Genomic DNA, 21702 nt, shown 5'->3' with positions numbered 1-21702 from the left:
TCACAGACTTGGCTTTCTTGCACGATCTGCGTTGCTATAAATTATTCATGAGATGACGTTTTCTGTACTCATATATTATTCATAGGATGACATCACTAAATTTTACACATTGGGAGGAGTTACCAATTGACCCAAACGGGACGAGCATAAAACTCACATGGCGTTGTTGACAAAATGTTGAGTGCGATCACTCCCACAAAAGTCAGCACGACCTCTGTTGTATCACCGAAAACGCGTGACAATACCTGTGTTGTTCGTCGGGCCCATGTTGCAAAATCCGAAAATCGTCGCCGGTTATTCAAGGATGGAAAAAGACACCGTCCTTACAGTTGTAGCCTGTTCTCTTACGTGCCCAAAGCGATGGAAATCAAAACAATGTGGGGCGATTTCGTATGTCAGTGATTTTCAGCTGCAGGTTGGTGCGCAGACGAACACATCTTTTCCCTCAATGTAACTCTAAACAAGCTTTCTTTGGTAATCTCGCATGATTAGCGATGGTCGACCGATCAGTTGTAAAACGCAGTTGATGTACGAACTTGATGCCATTATTCGCCCAGATATAAAACGTACTCGATGTCTAGCTTTGCACGGAGATGACAACAAACTTTTTAATGCATGGCATGCAGAGGTTTATTAGCATGCGTTCTTCTTATTGGCCAGAATAACGGCGGGAGCTGTCAATCATTTTGTATTTGCTCTACTTCACTGTGTACACAGTCCGTCTCACCGCCTGTACTTTGCAAGAAGTCCAAGTCGGTGAATCCGGCAGAAACTAACTCACTACTGCGCAGACTCAAACGTGATGCATTCAATCGCTGGGAAAACCTGGCGTGAGCTGCCAAATTCCAGATAGGTTTGTACGATATAGGAGAGACACAAGAGAAACTATTATAAATGATTTTATTTTTTTTAAATTCACCGACTTGAACCAAGTCTACCCCAGTTCCCTGTATACAGGTCCAAGTTTACCATAGAAGACAATGGATTGGGACAAACCATGGTGGTGAAAGGGTTAGAAAGACAGAGGGGTGGCTAATTTACATAACAATGCATAATTTGCATATTCTTTTGTTGTGAAAATGTATTCTTTTGTGCAGTTATTAACATATGTATAGATTGCTCCAAAAACAGAGTGGTGGCCCACCCCTAAAAATCCCCTTGTTTAGAACCCTGCATATTGAAAATTAGTGACCAAGTCCGAATGAGAAAATGGGTACTGTTGAAGTTAACACAAAATCCCTCACATTTGTATTTGCACCGTCTCCCATTTTTGTCCAGAGTAAGCAAGAACACCTCGATTTTCCTATGGTCAAAGCTCTTTGTCACAATGACTTTCACTTTGAAAGTTTGAGTGGTGACTGTGTTTTGCCTGTGGGTAAAATAATTGTTTGTAAACATGCAAGGCATGGTGCAACTAGCAATCAATGTAAATAACATTGTTGCGGGAACTTATTTTAGAGATCATTGTTTCACGTGAGAAAGCCGATTTGATGTATTCTAAGTTCTAGTAACAGATCTTGGTTATGTACAAATGTGCAAGTTGTTATGTAAATCCCAGCTTGATTGAAAAATGCAGAAGTTTGTGTAAAGAACCATGTTTGGTGTGTGTGTACCAGGTTTGAATAGCAAAATAAGTTAATTTGGTCGGGGACAAAGTTGTTTTCTTTTGACATTATAGTAATTACATTTGTCAATTGAGTATTGTTTCTGATTTCTGATCAATAATTCATTATCTGATCATTCACTCAAACAGTGGTTGGCAAAATACACGGTAACATCTGATTGATGTTATTTGAGTATGTATACGTGATTCCATTTCAATAAACTGTCCAAAAGGGCAACCGTGTCCTGTGTACGATAATAGAGCTGGTGCAATATGGCACGTCCTGTGAGTGTGTGTGTCAAAGCCTGAAAGGAAAGTGGAAACATTACGCCTTAATGATATGTAGTGTCATGAACTTGTCTCCAACAACTTGAGCTCTGCAGACAGAGAATGACGTAGAGTAAGTGATGAAACAGGTTGCCCATTCAGTGAACAAAGTCACACTTTTTGGTGGTTTAGCAGGCCAAGGAAAAAAAGTGAAATTCAAAATCAACTGCTGTCCACAAACTCAAATTATACTGTGAATGCTAGGTGTGATGTAATTTTGACCTGTTTATGCCTGTACACACCACATTTCCCATCGATAGTACAACAGTGATGTTTGGGCCAAGCTATGGCAGAGTAAGGATTAACCCTTTTCCTTCCAAGTCCATATTTCACTGTCAGGTCAAGATGGTTAAAATTAATGAAACACAACATATTCCATATGGTGTATTTTAACTTAATGTTGTACATTTTAAGGCTGTTGAAAACATAAATACTGTAAACTTGATTTTTGGGGACTAAAGATGCAATAACATACCAAGCCAAGTGGGTGAAAATACGTCATGTTTTGGCTCAATACCGCTTTTTACTGACTTGGCTGATGGGGAAGTGATACTGTCTGGCAGGAAAAGGGTTACTACAACCACATCACACAGTGGGCTGCTTAGATGTGAGTTTTTGTAAAACAGCTGTTACCTTACAGGCTCTGTAATATTTTATGTTACGTTCCCTCTATTTGTGTTCTGATTTTAGGATACAGTTTGTTCACTCACAAATAGCATATTCAATTACCTGGGATTCAACCTGCCAACAAAGTACAGTGCACAAAGTAGAATGTAAAATATTATTGTTGACAAGGGGATTCTGGTCCTGACAAGAATTGATTGGTCAGCAATAACATATGTCACACACAGAATGATTCAAATAATTTTAGATTATGGTCGGACATGTACTTAAAGGGATGCAGTCATCGGAACTGCGCTTAAAGGTCATATCGGACCCACACGACCAGTGTAAACACTGTATCCGAGGTACGATGGTGATTGATGAAAGTTCAAACATGTCTGTCATAATCTACATCGTATAATTTAAATGTTGCAGCTATGATGATGAGGTGCATCTGGATATTGTGCACGAAATACATTGTTTGTAAACAAGAAACTTGCACAGGAGCAGTTCGGACGACTGTTTCCCTTTAAAACAATTATTCTTGCTTTCAAAATTTTACAATCCTTTGATTCAGGCTATTGAACTTTTTTATTCCTTGACTTTTCAACATACAGTGTGGAGTTTAAATATGATATCCGACACCCCTATTTTTTAGTCCCCACGGACACCGTCCGGGGGACTTATAGGTTTGGTCATGTCCGTGCGTGCGTGCGTGCGTCCGTGCGTGCGTGCGTGCGTGCGTGCGTCCGTCCGTTCACGCAGATATCTCTGAGATGCCTGGAGCGATTTCATTCAAACTTAGTACAAGGATTACTTCATATGTCATACAGATGCACGTCAATTTGTTTTGTGATACGATCCAATATGGCCGCCAGGCGGCCATTTTATTACGATTTTTTCATGTACAGAGCCATAACTCAGGCATGTTCCAACCGATTTTATTCAAAGTTGGTACAAGGACATTGACCAATGTCATACAGATGCAAGTCAATTTGTTTTGTGATACGATCCAATATGGCCGCCAGGCGGCCATTTTATTACGATTTTTTCATGTACAGAGCCATTACTCAGGCATGTTTCGACCGATTTTATTCAGAGTTGGTACAAGGACATTGACCAATGTCATAGATATGCACATCAATTTGTTTTGTGATACAATCCAATATGGCCGCCAGGCGGCCATTTTATTACGATTTTTTCATGTACAGAGCCATTACTCAGGCATGTTTCGACCGATTTTATTCAGAGTTGGTACAAGGACATCGACCAATGTCATAGATATGCACGTCAATTTGTTTTGTGATACGATCCAATATGGCCGCCAGGCGGCCATTTTATTACGATTTTTTCATGTACAGAGCCATAACTCAGGCACGTTTCAACCGATTTTATTCAAAATTGGTACAAGCTTATTGACAAATGTCATAGCTGTGCACGGCAATTTGTTTTGTGATACGATCCAAAATGGCCGCTGTGCGGCCATTTTATTACGATTTTTTCATGTACAGAGCCATAACTCAGGCATATCTCAACCGATTTTATTCAAAGTTGGTACAAGGACATTTACCTATGTCATACATATGCACGTCAATCTGTTTTGTGATACGATCCAATATGGCCGCCAGGCGGCCATTGTATTACGATTTTTTCATGTACAGAGCCATTTCTCAGGCATATCCGCATGTTTCGACCAATTTTATTCAAAGTTGGTACAAGGACATCAACCAATGTAATAGCTGTGCACATCAATTTGTTTTGTGATGCGATCCAATATGGCCACTGTGCGACCATTTTGTTACGATTTTTTCATGTCCTGAACCATAACTCAGACATGTATCAAGCGAATTCATTCAAAAGTATTTTTATCACAGACCTAATGAAGAGGACTCTATCCTCTCTGAGGACCTGTAATCAAAATACCCATTAACAAGTGGGGACTGTGTCATCAACGATGACTTGTTTTGTGGAAATCCAAATTTTGAATGTTTTCCCATAGAGTTAACATAGTAATGGCTGTTCTCTGCATGGCAGCTTGAACTTGAGGATTATGATATTGAAATAGAGGTCCTTGAGTAAAGTAGTTGCGTAAGTGTAAAGCCAGAGCCATTCTCAAGGTTTTCTTTTTTAGGTCAGCAATGTGTTCATGACTCATAAATTGTAATTGTTCCTCTCAATAAGCCAAGTGTATTTATGAGGGAACAACTTGTACTGCAATATGGCATGTCATGTGCTATGTAATGTTATTCGTAATTACCCCTTTGAGTGCCAACGTCAATTTTTGTCGCCTTTGTGAAATATATCCTTGTCAATTTTTCTCAGATTTTTGTCAAAATTTTGATAAAAATCTGTAGCCAATGAAATAGAATATCCATTCGGTCTAAAAGTATAAAAAATTTCAGAAAAATTCATGAAAATTGGTAAAATGTGGCAGCAAAATATTGGTGGGAAAAATTGCAGCACTCAAAGGGTTAATATTAATTAGAGCCGTCCGTGTTTTGTGACAATGAAATAGAGCTATGAGACCATTTTGAAATAATAATAATAACTTTGTTACACTACTATATCGTCTGTGGATACAGTGTGGTGAAAAAAATAAATAATAATGATAACCATTAAAAATAATCATCCATAAAACTAATGAAATATAAGATAGGAAAGGAGAAAATGATGGTAAACCCAGGTCTGTTTGGAGCTTTGATCCCTGTCAAAGATAAAAAAAATAGTTTATCGTAGCACTTCAGTGTCACCAGAGCCAGATTCATGAAGTCAGAGAGATGGTGTGGTGATGAAATGTGTGGCATCCAGTCACTGTGTCAGTGAAGGATTGTCTTTCAAAGAGCACCTTGCTTCAAACTATGAGAACTGTGTGACATTGGGACAGAGTCGAAGACAACGAGGTGAACAAGAATTTCTCACTTGTGAATTCATCCGTTTTGAGAAAAATCCAGTGTTGATTGAAGAAAAAGAAATGACACGAGTCTGTTTTGGCCAATTAAACCACGGTGAAAACAACATCAGCTGAAGCAGCAGTTTTCAAAGGGTGAAAATAGAAAACAAAATTCCATGGATATTTGGTTTGTACATATGTAGCTTGGTTCTTTTGACTCATCAAGAGGACATGGTTGCGATTCTGCAACTTGTCAACGTTGACAAAAACCGCCATATCTGCTGATTTGTCACAGCATTAGTATGCCAATACCGTTTTCTATGTTCTGGCTAAGCCATGTGCATCACTGTTAAACTGACCTAAACTAGGCGGGATGTATATCAGTTCAAGGTCATCATGACCCTTGTTAGAGCTTCAGCTGTTACACAGTACAACATTTTCACAGTGCTCAATGCTCGGCCACCACAGATTTTAAAACAAACATGCTATTGCAAATGATGGCAAATGTACCTTCCTGATTTTGAAACTAATGACACCCATCATAAATTAATTTCTCTTTGGACTTTTCATAATAGTGGAGACGAGATTTATGTAAAAGTGGCACGTGTAAGAGAATCAAAGACAGCATGTGAAGTATGAGCTATTTTTCACCCGAATGTAACATTTTTACTGTTACATAGTCCTTGCAGCCTGCTGTAATGTGATAAAAAAGGTTACGAGTATTATCATGCATATTAACATGCGCTGGTACTTTTATTGGTTTGCCATTCTGCAGGTAGATGTACCAAAATATCATTCTATCCTCTACAGTGTATGGCCTGCCATATGTGTTTTCAGGGTATTTACGGAGGTATCAATATCTACAACATAATGATTTTAGAAATACATTCAACATGTGTTATGATTAAAAATACACACTGGGAATCTTGATACATATATACACTGATATATATATATATATATATATATATATATATATATATATATATATATATATATATATCTTATCACAAATTACTTCAGTTGAGAGAAGAAAAATACGCTTCTTACAGTTATTCAATTCTTTTTGTATGTCAATAACTGAACAAAAGGATAGATTTGTGAATGAGTGGATGGAATGTGAAAATTTGTGTATTTGAATTTTTGGGAAGAAATAATATGGTGGAAAAGATGACATTTCATATTATACAAAACTATTTTGTGTTGATGGGACTAATATTATAATGTGTATTTCAGTATTATCCTGAATCTGAGGGAAAGGTGTAAGGTGTGCCTCCTTTATAGAATAAATGGGATGAAAAAATCGTATCTGGCAAAAGTAACATATGTTGTCCCTTACAGAGAAGTGTTTACGAGCTAGCTACATGAGTGAGCAGCCCTTTATCAGAGAGTGTGTCCCCCTGGGTGAATGCCAATAATCAAGTGTCAGGCTCACCACCCCCTGGGACGTTCACCCATGATTGAACGTACTTTGACTAGTTCCCTGTCCTTACATGACCTTTACCGATAAATGGAGCATGGTCACCTTTGATCCAGATTTTGACTTCTCCATCCTTGTTCCTGGTTGTTTATACAGTGCCCCTGTGTTTTGGTTGGAATTCTACGTCAGCTACTAGGTGCTGGAAAAGTTCATGAATTTTCTTTTGCATAAATCAAGATCAATCAAACAATTTTGAGGAGTCACTGTTTATGTTATTTCATTGTCTTTGGTAAGATGGCACATAAATGTAAACTAACCAATGTATTCACATCCTAAAAAAAATTCTCATTTATACAAGGTTCTTACATGTCTGACTTAACAATACAGAAACTTAAAAAACAGAGCCATTTCCACTGTGATACTCAAAAGGCAGTGTTCTCCACAGCTTGGAAAAACAAAGGGATGGTCAATTTACATTTATAATTTGCATAATGAACAAATGCAACTTTTAGTTTGGATTTTACCCCTGCTTCGATTACAGAAGTAGTGTTACCTAAAAACTCCACGGAGAATTATAATAATGTGTGGTGGTGAATGGCAGGACACTTGATAGGTCAAAGGTCAGGCTCATTCTAACAACAACTGCAAAACACCTTAGCCCATCCTTGCATTTTTGCTGTATGCTCTCTTTGTATCAAAAATAAAAAAAAAATGATGGGTCACACATATTTGTGTAGTGTATAGAATTTTGTTTGGGGTGCTTAGATATCTGGGGTTAAAAAAATAAGTTCCTGGAAAGCCATGCATGTGACTAACATAAGCTTTATTATAATTGTAGCTTGTATTGTTATATTATCTGGTGAAATATGTCATATGAGACCATCCTGTATCTGACATTTAAGTGCATGTCTGGGTGAGACACTGTTAGGGACATTTTGACTCACCCTATCATTTTACACTCAATCTTGCGACAGATTATCCGTATTTTAGTAATCAGTCATTGAACTCCCATGTACCCCAGCATGATTGAATTTTGCACTGATGCCACACGGCTTCCATGTTCATAACTTTTACAATGGTTGGTCATCGGAGAGGATCCACGCAAAGATTTGAATCGACTGACCCATGCTTGTCTCCCCAGAGGTGAACTTTGTTAGAAAATATAGGGATGAAACGATGAATAATTACCAGGTTGTAAAATGTATGTATGCACGCACCTGCCTTGATATTTGTCACAGTAATTCATCAATGTGAAGCTTTAGTTGGTACTAAATGGCCCGTTCAAACTTGGCCATTTATAACACAATCCTTCCCCCCCCCCCATACACACACGCACAGAAAATGGGAATGTCAAGGTTAATTATTTTTATGCTAGCTCTGGCATTGAATTTACTAATAGCAGATAATGCAAATCTGGACGCATGGCTTTTGGGAGTTCAGTTTGGCCATCCTTATTCCGGAATACATGTGTACTTTGTATTTGAAGTGTGTTGCACCATACAACTCATTGTGTTTTTGTGAATGGAAGTTAGCATACCGGCCGTATGCATGTTGTAGCTTCTTCTTGGTAAGACTGACGTTCCCCCTTTCAAAAAAAAAAAAAAAAAAAAAAAAAAAATTAAAATACCTCCTCCCGCAACCTAGTCTAATCGTGTCAGATAACTGTTTTTTTTTGCTCAATATGATGACTATAAACTCTCATTATTTTTTTAGCTGTGAGTAATGTTTTCAAAAGCTGTGAAAAAAGTACACTGCAATTAGGCTTGCCCTAGCTGTTTGTGCCAGGGAGGTTTGCATTATCATAAGTCATGGAGAGTGCAATTTCCAATCTGATGTCATATGCAGGACTGTTGGGAGTCACTCAGAGGTCATGTGTATGTTCTGTGTGAGGATGATAACCTGTGATATAGTGTTCCCATAACCAAGTTTCCTCGTGATCCTATCCAAGCATGCATTTTTATGATGAGTAATTTTTTTTTGCCACATTCAAGCGAGATTTTTTCGATTTCTTGTGGATTTCTAGAGTGTAGCAAATGTTTGAACTTGAAGAAGGATGTCACGAGAAGGGATATTTATCATAATACTCACGAAAACATGAGTTTTGTAAAAATTTCACAAGTAAACACATGCATGGATATATAACTCAGGGCATATACATGTAGTTGCCAGACATACACAAGTTATCTCATGGAAGTTCCAAGGTGTTCTACACAGTTTCAAATACCAGCCAAATATCAGCCAAATCTAGACCTTCTACTGTAAACCTCAGAACGCAAGTTGAGTACTCCACGTCATGAACAGAATACACAAGGAAATTTTTCTGCACACAGCTTCTTGAAAAGGCACACTGTCCTCTTTCAACTGAGCTTTCTAACAATGTGGTGTACTAAAACTTGTCCGAGCAGAGCCAGTACATGTATTCTTCTATTTTGTGACATGCCAGATCTCAGCTGTCTCATTTTATACATAAAACAATGAGAGATTAGCGATGATAATAAATATCTCTCATTGAAAGCTGATTGTTTTGTCCGTATGAAAACAATTTCAGGGGAAACATGTGATTTGAATGTTACTTTTGTTTGTACTTGTTTAAGTGTATGTATCTGCTGTCTGTAGTTCTTTCCAATCTTCGTTGAAAAGACAAAATTTTAATTTGGGTACATGTATCGGCACATCTTTTGCTTCTCATTTAAGGTAGAATGTACCTTGGGGACAGATATTCAGACTCTCAAAGTTTTACAATTCTTTTCTGATCTACCACTTGTGGGGTTCATTTTAAAGCTCTTGGTGTATGAAAACTTTTCACCAGCTTAGTTTTGGAAATTCGAAAATATTACTTTTCTCAATAGAATTAACACATTCATGGCGGCCATTTTGAATTTCAAATATCAGTAAATCTTGGGTTATTTGTTTCTCTAGTTTCAAAAATTGCACGGTAACTCCTGATTTTTACTCTTGATTATGAAAGAAAATGGTTAATGGATTCCTTAAGGAAAGTTTGAGAGAAAGGTTAAGTCTTTCATTTTCGAGAAGTGAACTATCTTAACAAGGAAGAGACAAACATACTCCAAAGTGTGGTTGAAAGGAACCAGGTATTTGTTGTAATTATTGTGAGTGTAATAGTGCTGTATGGAGCTCTCATTTTTGATTGTCGTACGTTTTGTGTGATATTGTATTTCAAAACTCATTCTGGACTCAGGCGGCAGTTGTGGCTGCAATTTTAGAATTAATTACTCTGTGAAAAAATGTAAATTCATCAAAACAAACAGCATATTTATGTCATAATAACACACAGTTGAATTTATGAATTACTGTTATAAAAGTATGAGTACATATTCACCACTATGTGACACAGCCGGCCCATTAAATTCAAATATCTAAGGATTATTTTTTATTGTGAATATAGCAAAATGATGTTACAATTATTAGTAATATACATCAGGAATATAAAGCGTGCTGGGGATGCTGCCCACTCAATTAAAGGGGAAGTTCACCAAGGATGATTTTTACATATGTGCTAGCTTTGTGGTCACTTACCCCGGAAAAACTATTTTCGCCATTTATAACTTGCACGATTTTTACAAAAACCGATAGAAATAGTACAAGAAGTTGCCCATGTAATTTGAATCATGGGAAAAAGCGCCAAGCTTAGAGCTTGCATAATGTGATATGGAAGGCACCATTATCCCATGGGTATGGCATTGTCCACTCACCCATGCTTAAACCAGGCTGTGCGTATTTACATAACTTTTGTTTATACTGACTATCCTTGCATAAACGATGAATCACTTATAATAAACTGTCCACTGTCAGATTTTGTGTTGCAGTTTACTACTGTGTTGCTGTGAGTGGGCAATGTGGGGGCCATACCCATCCGAAGATGGTCCCTTCCATATCACATGATGCAAGCCCCAAGCTTGGGGCTTTTTTCCCATGATTCAAATTACATGGGCAACTTCCTGTACTATTTTTATCATTTTCGTAAAAAATCCAGCGAGTTATAAATGGTGAAAATAGCTTTTCTGGGGTAAATGACCACAGAGCTACCACATATGTAAAAATCATCCTTGGTGAACTTCCCCTTTAAATTCCACAAAGGGCGGGATTTAAGCTCAGAGGTTTTTGATGCCAAATTATTTTCTAGATACTGTAGCTGGCATCTACACGTGCCTCATTCTGTAGTTCCTTGCAGTGTCACAAAAATGACCGCATTTGATCTGCAGCTTCTGACGAAAGAAAGCAAGACCCAAATCTGCTTGGCCACATCCCAACCTTGACAATATTTTTTCGATAATCCGTCATCGTCGTAAACCACGTGCCTCTTTACGGCAACAGCTCAGCGCTACCCGTTAAGAGATTTTTGCGTAGGTCAGCGGAGCAGAAATCATTTCTCTGGCTCGCGAGAATGTAACCGGTATAATGTCGCTGGTTGTTCAGCCGATCACTCTCACATGCACAGAGTCAACTATTCAAATGCAAATAATAATGACACAGGCATTTACTGAAAATGTATCATAAAACTTGGTTATTTTTATTCTATAACTTTGCATATTATTGCATATTCTTATCTTGGATATTTTCTTCTGTGAATGGATGATGCACCTTCAGAAATGTAGAAGTAGGGTTTTCCACAGTGATTTTGAGGGGGTCTGCCACACCTCTGTTTATCTAGGAATCAATTCATATGTTAATGACTACACAGAAGGGTACATTTCCATAACAAAAGATTATGCAGAATCTGTAGTGATATGTAAATTGTCATCCCTCTGTTTTTTCCAGCCTGTGGAAACCAAGGAAAAGCTTGTAGAGTATATTTTGATGAGTGATGTAGAGTAACCACCGTATTCTTGTATGTCTTGCAGTTGTTTTTGTCCCTGTGCAGATCAGCAGGATGCCTCACCATGCTTGACGCATGCAAATGAGATCTGATCAGTCAAAAGTTGAACAGTTGGTTAGGCACTGATGGTGCCCAGGCATGTATATTTATGATACAAAAAAATTCCGAAGTTTCCTGGAATTTTCTGTTGCAAAAAAGAGCCTGCATGACAAAGCAGCCATCTTGTCAGTGAAGCACAGAATGAAAAGTTACACACTTGTTGCCCTCTCAGTGGAGCTTATTGCAGGGTGATATACGGCCACTTGTACACAAAGTTCAGTCGCCCTATTCTGGTCAGGAAAACGAGCCTTGGAAAGAATAGAGGCAACATGTAGAGTTCATTTTGAGTTTAAAAGGGTGTGAAAGCTAAGTAGGTCAGAGCTGTGTGTGCAGGGCAATAAAAAAGACAGAAATAAACCATGGATTATTTTAGGTGGGTGTCATGAAAAGTTTACCCCTTCATAAAGAAAGAACGTATCTGGATTCAAGGTATTTGTGGGTAGTGCAGTGTCACTCTTTCGCTTTGAGATGGAAGTTCATCAATTCCAAAAAAAAATGCTTAATATGTTTTGAAAAAGTCAGACAAGATCTGTCTTGTTTACAAACTCTTATTGTTGCATACACACGTACAGCTACCACTGTTGTCGCTCACAGTTTCTTGCCTCCATTTGTTTTGTCATGGTATCGCAATACCCCAGCAGCTTAATGATTTACAACATGAGGTTGTCAACTTGCAGTGTGAACTGTTGCCATCCTTGAACAGCTGCTGTTGGCTGGGACAGCTTCGAAGTGAAAGCAAGCGAAAATTCAGACTCATGAATTTCAATAGAATAGTCTTTACTAGTAATTAACGATGATTGCTTTATTGCATCTCATAGAGAGTGAACCAGCTCTCGTGCAGCAACGAACTGACACACTGATAAAAATCAACTGCATAATTTTGCTGTGACAACTAAATACTTGAATTCTTAAACACCAAAAGGAATTACATCCAATAACACCTACATTCAGTGATTGCCACGGTACAATTCAAGCACTCGGTGATAACAAAATTGTTCTCCCAAACCGGGAAATATTAAGCCTGGTGAGTTGAATTATGGGTCACAGTTGTTGTACGGTTTACCACTTTGCATTGGTGGTCACTGACCCGACACACTTGCGCTCGTCATGTAAGTCGTATACAATGCACATTTCCGCAATTGAAACGATTATGAATGATTAATGAAGTAGGACCTTGATAAGGGGCTTTCCTGATTGGAGCAAACAAATTGGAAACAAAGGCCACCATTAAACCTATTGTGGTCAAAACAATGCATATGAATAAAGGCCATTGGGCATCCTGCATCTGTGGGATGAATTGTAGCAAGGAAGCAGCTATCTGACCATTTTGAACAGGATACATTCAAATGGCAATATTTACAGGTTTAGACAGGCTGACCAATAGTTTTACAGGGATTGTGTATCTTGAACTTTCCTTAATATTTCCAAATTACAGCCAAGCCAAAAGATGAGCAAAGTTTTATGACGTTCTTCTTTTTGTCAAAATTCTGCATATTTGTAAAATTATAGATACTTTTCTCAAACAAAATTTCAACCATTCTCTTTCAAAATCAAGAATAAAAATCAGGGGTCACCGTACGAAGGTTAGTATTAGATAAACAAGTTACCCAAATTTACTGACATCCCTGTGTTATGTTATCGCTGTGGGAAAATAAATTCCTAATTTTCACATTACTAAACTTTTGAAAACGTTATTGACTTCATAAGCTTCCAAATTAACCCCTGCAAGTGGTAGGCGTAAAGAACATTGTAAAAGTTTGAGTCCAAATATCTGTCTCCATGGTGCATTCTACCTTATGTACGATAAGTAACATTTTGATAAATAAACAATGCATAAACTAATAGGTTTCAGGGAAGGCCTTATTTAACCCTTTGAGCGCCAAAGTCAATTTCTGTCGCGTATATAAAATATACGGCAGTAAAGTTTTTTTTCAGATTTTTGTCCAAATTTTGATAAAAAGCTCTAGCAAAGGAAATGTAATGTCCCTTTGGTCCAAAATTATCAGAAAAATCAAAGAAAAATTCATAAAAATTGGTAAAATGTTGTACTGAAATTTTGGTGGGAAAAAATTACAGTTCTTTTTCCAAAGTGTCATTTATGCTTGGAATATTTTGATCATTCTGCAGCAGTCACTACTGATATTGCATATGTGGATAAAACACTGTGATTTCATCGTTTTATTTCCATGTTTTTGCATTCGGCAATCAGCAAGAAAGATTATTCAAAATAGTGACTGAAGCTGTATCAAAACTTCAGCTATGCTATTAAATACATAACAGCATATTCCGGTTGTGGTGTAACCGTGTTGGGTCACTGTAAAGAGTAAGATAGAAGTCTTTCCCTGTGTTACAATTGGCGTTGTACCAAAGTATCTGAAAGTGACGTTTGCTGCTGGCAAACTGATCTAGTTACGGCAAACTCGTAGCCTTTTTTTCCTCTGGTCTTCATAATGAGAGCTACAAATATACCAAGACATGCAGCGGTCTGAAGGGACGTGGTCTGTGCTGCTTTTTGCAATCACATGAACTCTTTCCGTGACAGTCAGTTAGAAACAATGCTTGCACAAGTGGTCGTACGTAACCCCCGACTGCCCAGGCCCAGAGAGATCACTGCATTGGAAGTGTTGGATTGGGTTTCAGTGGATTTTGACAGCTACAGAATGCCCTGAATGTCTCATGAACATTTATTTTCCTTCGCATGGCAGTTTTATTTCAATTGACATTGATATGGTTGCAAGTGTTTGTTGTCTATCACTTCAGGGGTGGGGAAAAAATTCATTTCAAGGCCAGGCAGGATGCGAGTGTTTATTTAGCAGAAATACAAGCAAGCCTGAAATGACCTCACAACCAGTAACACGTCCACCTTACGATCTGATCTGACCTGACGTTGATCTTTTCATTTCTGGATTTTGTCTTTTGAAACAGCCCATCCAAATACAAGCCCCTATGCATTCAAACAGACCAAGTAAAATCCTTTCATTCTACTTGTTTTACCGGAACTTTCATTTGAAATGTGATTTTAGTCGATGGACTGAAACAAGCCGATCGATAAGTTGTCCAAAGAAGGCACATTCACTGTTTGTCGATGTATGATATATGAAATTTTGCCACTCTTCTGTGTTCACCTTAGAAGATTTTGAAGTTGACAAAGGTCCCCTCCTCTGTGTTCAGTGTTCCTTGATAATGCTCGCTTGCATCGTCTGTGCCAGGCTGTAAGGAATGGACCATAAAGAACCATGTGTGAGCAGGTTAAGCGTGGCTAACTGAACCACAAACTTTAGTCATTGTCGGAGGAGAAAACAGGAGTTAAAACACTTAGCCTCCATTCAAGAAAGCACTTTACAAGTATTGATTATTTTGAAAAGAGAACCATGGAGGGTTTTCTTAGCCTTCATTGCTGCATTCATGGAGCAGTAGTAGCTACATTTACAATTGCCTGGTCTTTGAGTTTTGTTACGTTAGGCCCCCCTCTAGATCTTTTGTACAGGCTCTCTCTCTCTGTCTTCTGGTATGATGCATACAGCGATCAAATATTCCACTTCTCACCATTCGTGAAGCCTTTTTCGGCGGCTTGTAGCAACTGGTCAGCCCATCATAGGCGTTTTAGGAGTACAGCAAGTGTTGAACGCAGCTTTCAACAGAAAGGAGAAATCCATGAAGCTTTTGTTGGTTGACTGAATGGACTGAGCAGGCTTAGAAATTGATTGACACAAATCACAAGGGGCCTTACTAGTAACCCTTTTCCAGGTTGTGCTGACCTAAATGTATCCCATATCATCCCCGTCAGAAGTTTTGAACTGATGATGATGTTTTTCACTGCCTAGGCTGTGTACTAATCTTATGAATAACTCTTCAACAGTCTGCAATCTTGATTTGCTCATACATCGAGAAACAAATGACATCATTATTGATATTTTATGAATTCTTGTCAGTCAGAACAGTGACTCTAGCTTCTATTCTACCGTGATACTACAATAAAACGAGTCATACCATCTTTGACTATTATCAATACTATTTTTGTGCCAGCGTCATTCGCTGTTTTTCTGTTACCACCAAGGTAAAGTTATATAAAAATCACTTAAGCAAAGTGCGGCCGATAGGATGTATTTTAACTAGACTCAGTCATTTGAAAATTAAAAAAAAAATGCAATGTTCAATGACTTTCCAACTGGATATATGGAAAATATTGTCTTAACCTTATAGTGAGAGATATGTGTGACAGCAGTGTGTGAGTTATAGTAATCTTCTGGGAGTCGTAATTTTGAAACTTGTGTGAAATGACTTTGTATAAAAAGGGCTCAAGTACCTCAGAGCCTGGTGTGTCTGAATGTTAGAAGTTTCATCTCAAATCTTAACCATCATTTCTCTCTCTCCATCCTTTCATCGATGTCTCGCAGATTCCATTGGAGCAAGGACGTGCCAGCCAGTGTCGCCGTTTGAATCACCGTATGTCACCCCTATTTATGAACAATACTCGGTTGGGCCGGGATGCTACAGCAGTTCAAAAACCTCATCAGAAGAAGAAGTTCACGTTATTAATGTCAAAAACAGCCAAGTGACTGTCAGTTCTCAAAGGCCGGTTATGTTCCTTTACATACGGCCCATTGCGGACACGGGTACCTACAATAAACCTCTGATTTTTGTGTTAAACTCAGAGAGGGCAGTTCAGTGGAAGATACAGACGGAAAGGCTAGCACATGGTCTTAAGCATGTGTTTCATGTAAGTAAAAATTATTTCATCATTATCTCTATAATAAAATTATTTGTTGTTTTCTAAGCCCATGTGAAATTTTCTGGTTTTGTATATGTTTTCATATTAATTTTCAGTATTCCTTGGTCATGTTTCACAAAGGAGCTTTGATTGGCTTTAATGTGAATGTTTGCTCACAGTTACGATAATCCAGCCAATCAGCTTTGCTCTATCAATGACAGGTAGGCTGTCAGGCACTGTGTGGCAAGTTCAACTGTCAGTTCTTCCCCCCTCTACTGTCTATGGTTTTCCACAGGTTTGATAGTAGCCATAGTGTTCATCTCAAGCTTGCTGCGCTTTTACTAGTAATTGCACAGAGTTTCGCAAATGACGTATTTGTTGCAGATTTGGTACAATTTAGGGATCGTTGGTGTATGTAGTGTTTACTGTCTGAAACTTGGCATCATTCCATTGAATTATTGGATAGTACATGTATCAAACAGCTCAAGAAAATGGACTTTCCAATCTTCAGTACAGAAGTATTTTCTCCAAGTTTCAAAGGGAAAGAGTGATAACTTGGCACTCTTATTCTGAGATATGTTGGTATCAACGTCTTTTCAATATTTTAGGGAAGGAGGACAAAGGAAGAATGCTCCTTCTGGACATATATTTTGACTCTTAAGTCTTTCCAATACTTGTCTGAAAATTGTTCACCATCTTAATTTTCAGAAAAGTAAAGTTTTTATTTTTTCCCCATAGAGTTAATGCAGGGAAGGCGGCCATTTTGAATTTGAAATATCAGTAATATCTGGATAATATGTTTCTCTAGTACCAAACTATGCGGTGACCCTCATTTTAATGCCCATTTGGTACGAGAACGGTTGAGAGTTTCAAAGTGGAAAGTTTGAGCAAAAGTTTAAGTCGTCGCTTTTGAGGTGCATACTACCTAAATTTCAGCTGTTGGTCAGCCATTTCTATTATTTGTCAAGACTTCATAGTCTGTTTGTTTCGATATTTTTTTAAATTTGTTTTGTTTTGTACAGAATCTTATGAAATTGCAGTATTTTCATTGATTTCAATAATCCTTCAGTTACGTGTTGATAGCTTAGACATGAGTTGTTGTCATGAAGTTTGTACATGTTTAACCCAATATACCAGATGTAAAAACAAAAAATGATGACAGAAGATTAATGACATTGCCAAGCCCTTCTGTTTCATTTCCATAAGCCCGGATTCCATCCTCACTTCCTCGGAAGGAAGTCAAATTTCCCCACAGGAAACAACAGGATGATTCCAAGATGTTCTTAGAGAAGGGATTATAAGCTATTGTTCTTTTGTAGGAAAGGTGTGACATTCCCTCAAGATTCTGTAAACCATCCGTGGTTTCTTGCCGGTTTTTCTGTTTGTAAACTCGGCCAGTAGTTCACAAGCCATGTAAGAAATATGTAATCTCTGATCTGAATTTGAAGTAATAATCCACCTGTTTCTAGGGTTTATTACTTTTTCTCGTTGGGGGAAAAGGTCAGGTTTCAGCAGTTTTCCATTTACGATTTGTGTTGGATGGGCATGTGAAAAACACAGGGCCCCCCTCCCGTCCCTTTCAAGACAGTAGGAAACACTGCTTGCCTAGGGGTTCTGGTAATGGTGAATGGACAAACATACCCCTTAGGATAAAGTTTAACTGTACTATAGCGTAGCATGGGTCCGTCATTCTGCAGTCTTGTCAGATATGTGTGGATGAGTCATGTTGTGGTAGTCAAAACATTTTTTACTGCCGTAGTGAGTTATCAACATCTACAAGTATGCATAACGCACATACTGCTCTTTACTCTGAAGAACATATCATAGAAAAATCAGGGGAATGGTGCCATTAAATTTCATGGTGTCAGAAACACGTGGCCCGGGAAGGACGCAATGTGCAAGAGTAGGTGGAGTTTTATTCTTCAAGGGACGATAAATTGGGTTCGGGAAGTTTACAAAGTGGTTTCCAGTTTTATGTCTTGATAGTAATTTTATGGAGGGTGGGTGTAAACTGCCTGCTTTGAAGGGAAGCTCTTTGAGTGCTGTTGTCACCACACCTGTTTTCTGTCACTACTTCTTGAAGACGTTCCTCCCCCACGCTTCGACTTGACATCGTTTCTCAGCTGTCAGTGGGATTTTTGTGGTTACACACTCGCTCGGCATCTTCAATAAAACTTCAAAAGTTTGACCACACCTTCCTCTAACAAAATGTCAGATGGCCGTGCCAGGCATTTAGGATTTTGACCTACTACCATTTTACTGAAATCCATTCTACAGTTTTGTCAGTTGGACAAATGTCTATTAAGTGCTTTATGTCTTTCGATCAACTCATAAAGCAATTATTTCATTTCTTCCACAATATATAGATTCGTTGACGAAAAATGTTTGAGTTTATAGCAAGACCTTGTATCAGACCGATATCTAAAGAAAATCAACGAAAAGTAGTTTGAAAAATTTTAAATTGCAAGGACAATCACATCTATTGCTCTTGCATAGCCCATTATAAGAACACTAAATGGATAAGGCTTGAAGAAAAGAATTCAAGGTACATATTGTATTCTTGTTTGTGAGATATGTTCATTTGTTTGTTTGAAGTGGTAGATGGCCCTAAAGTACAACGACCTTCAAGAGTTGTTGAAAAAAAGGGCTCCATCATCATAAAAGACACTTTATGTGGCATGAATGTCTTCAGGGTCAGTGTTCTCCCCAGGAATTTCTGAAACAGTACATGCTAATTTACATAACAATAGACTTGCAACTTTTATGCAAATTTTGGAATGCATGCATTACTGAGTTGGACCAGAGAAGAACCTGCACTCACAGGATAAAGTACAGTCTTTTGATGCATTTTGTTAAAATTTAAACCTGACTTTAAGTACATCAAACATTACACATTAATTCAGTGTCTTTCAGTTCTCTTTTTGAGTCGCATTCCAAACCAACTGCTTTTCTGTGACCCTCTGAAGATTCTTCCCTCATGAAAATTAATGACATTACCTTGAAATTGTCATTCCTTTTTCATGACAGGTCATTGTACTTTGAATGTCAGAAAAATGGATGGTACGGTCCGTTTGTTCTCTGTTACACAAGCTATATTCATAAATTATTCATCTATTGTTATTTAACAGGTTAAAAATAAATATGGGATTGAAAGTGGGGCAGTGTTATTTTCTTCGGGGTAGCACAATCGGTGAAGTCAAATGTAGGGAAAACTGAACTGCTTATTGAGGGCGGCGTCTATCTAAGTTGGAAAGAGACCTCAATAGGTAGTTGATTCTGCATAAACAATTCTGTTCAACTCGCCGCGATTTTAAATTCAAAAATTGAGTGATATCCTGATGACAGATGTCTCCCATAACTGGTCTCACCGTGTGTTCAATATCTGGGATGTCACAAGGTGAAATTTATGAATAATGTAAATATGTGGGTTGTGGGAATTGACAACTAGCAAATAGTAACAACAATTATAAAAAAAAAAAGAAGCAATTTTTGTTTCTAATGCTTAACCAGGGCAGCATGAATGAATAATGTAAATGTGTGGGTTGTTGGAATTGACAACCAGCAAACTTCAGTTTCATTGATCATGACAAAAAACTTGTCGTTTCTTATGCACAACCAGGGCAGCATGAACTGTAGCTTCCCCTTGTCCAATGACAGAATTAGAGATAATGCGATTTGAAGAGCTGTACAGCAAAAGCTGCATCATGCAATATTAAGCACAGATGCAATAATGTACAAAAATTTTCCATATACCCATGTCAACGTTATAAACACTGCCTCTAACTTGCCGCGATGGCCCGGCAGCCTGTAGGTAAAGATCCTGTTATGGTGACCTTGCTGTAAATTTGAATGTTTATTTTAGGTCAGTTAGTTTTTGGGCCTGGTTTCATTCTGGTGGCCGCCAGAATGCAAATGCTAAACAATACCCCATTCAGGATACACTCTGGACTTGAGCCCAAAGGGAAAGGGTAATATAAGTCATTCACTTGAGTGTATAAAAGATTATGTGGCTCATGTGCTACCAAAAATGTGTCGGCTGGATGCAGAAATTCTTCTTGTTTGTTCACATAGTGAAAACTCGACCGACAATTCAAGAGGCTTGTTTTTTGTTTTATTCGACAGTGTGGTTTGTTGTTTCACTACCAAATCTGGATGTTCACTGTAAGTTGTCCAAATTGGAATCACAAAAAGCAAGACCAGGGCAGCGTCAGAGGCCTTTTTAACTTTATTTCTATTCTGGGTGACAAAAATATTTTATTATGTGCACTCAATATGATTAAAAAATCCTTAAAAAAAGGCAGTTTTACAAAGTGAAAGATTAGGTATCATAAAAGACTGAAACAATTTGTGGAAGTATTGTATTCCTATGTTTACATCAATACTCACAGAAGTTAGTTGCCAGATTTATAAATTGAAGGATATGTCAGCGTGGAAGCCTTCCACGACAACAAGAGCCGAGAGGCGGAGTTGGCAATGGGCCATGGTGAACAAAGTGCAATGATGTGCGATGGCCTCAGAGTGTCAGCTATTCTGAATGGACGGCCTTGTAGTGCGATGGAGGCTATAGAGGCTGGCGTGGGGATTGATCCCCTGAAGAAGTATGTCAAGGCCAGCATCCTGGGGCCCCTGTTGTTGCACAAACACAGCAGAGTTTATCAGTGGAGAGGGGTGCACAAAAACGTGACTCGGAGCCAAAATAAGGAGTTACACTGTCAGGGGAATTGTGCGTGGGCGACGTCAAAAGCTTTAAATTCATCGCTGCCCTTTAGGATCTGAAGGAGAAAGATGGTAGTTTTTAACAATTTTTTACAGCCGAATCTGTGCAGTGACTTTCATATTTTAATATTTTCAGCCATGGTGAGCTCATGACAAATGAAAGTCAGCTTCTTTGACAGAATATAATAATAATATTTTGTTGACAAAACAATTTATCAGATTTGCTTGTGATTTGTCAAGCTCTGCATTTCAAAAAAAAATGAAGTGTTAATTGGTCGTCCCCTTCGTGTTCATATATTATTGATCTTGCATTGACATGACACAAAAACCTATTCAGTGGAAAGTGCTGTCAGCCATGTGAATGGCAGTCATAGTGAGTTACAAGTGCCAAGGTCAATATGGCGTTCGGGTGTAAGACCTCTAAATTACATATTAGGCAAAGAGGTTAGCAAGACTTTTGAAAACAATGGCAGCAAATTTATAGTGATCATGACAA

General features: G+C 38.2%; 1 protein-coding gene across 1 annotated transcript in view; it reads left to right on the top strand.

Annotated features, from left to right (window-relative positions):
- LOC139114341 (transforming growth factor beta receptor type 3-like) overlaps positions 1 to 21702 on the top strand; it is a 50855-nt gene that overhangs the window by 8334 nt on the left and 20819 nt on the right. Inside the window, exon 3 of the mRNA XM_070675999.1 lies at positions 16177 to 16499. Within this exon, the coding sequence (XP_070532100.1) occupies positions 16177 to 16499 (323 nt within the window). The remainder of the gene's footprint in view (positions 1 to 16176; positions 16500 to 21702) is intronic.

This window comes from Ptychodera flava, chromosome 16 (assembly GCF_041260155.1).
Source record: "Ptychodera flava strain L36383 chromosome 16, AS_Pfla_20210202, whole genome shotgun sequence".
In the NCBI taxonomy this organism is placed as follows: domain Eukaryota; kingdom Metazoa; phylum Hemichordata; class Enteropneusta; family Ptychoderidae; genus Ptychodera; species Ptychodera flava.
Note: the sequence above shows the minus strand (reverse complement) of the source record. Positions and strands in the feature narration are given on the sequence as shown.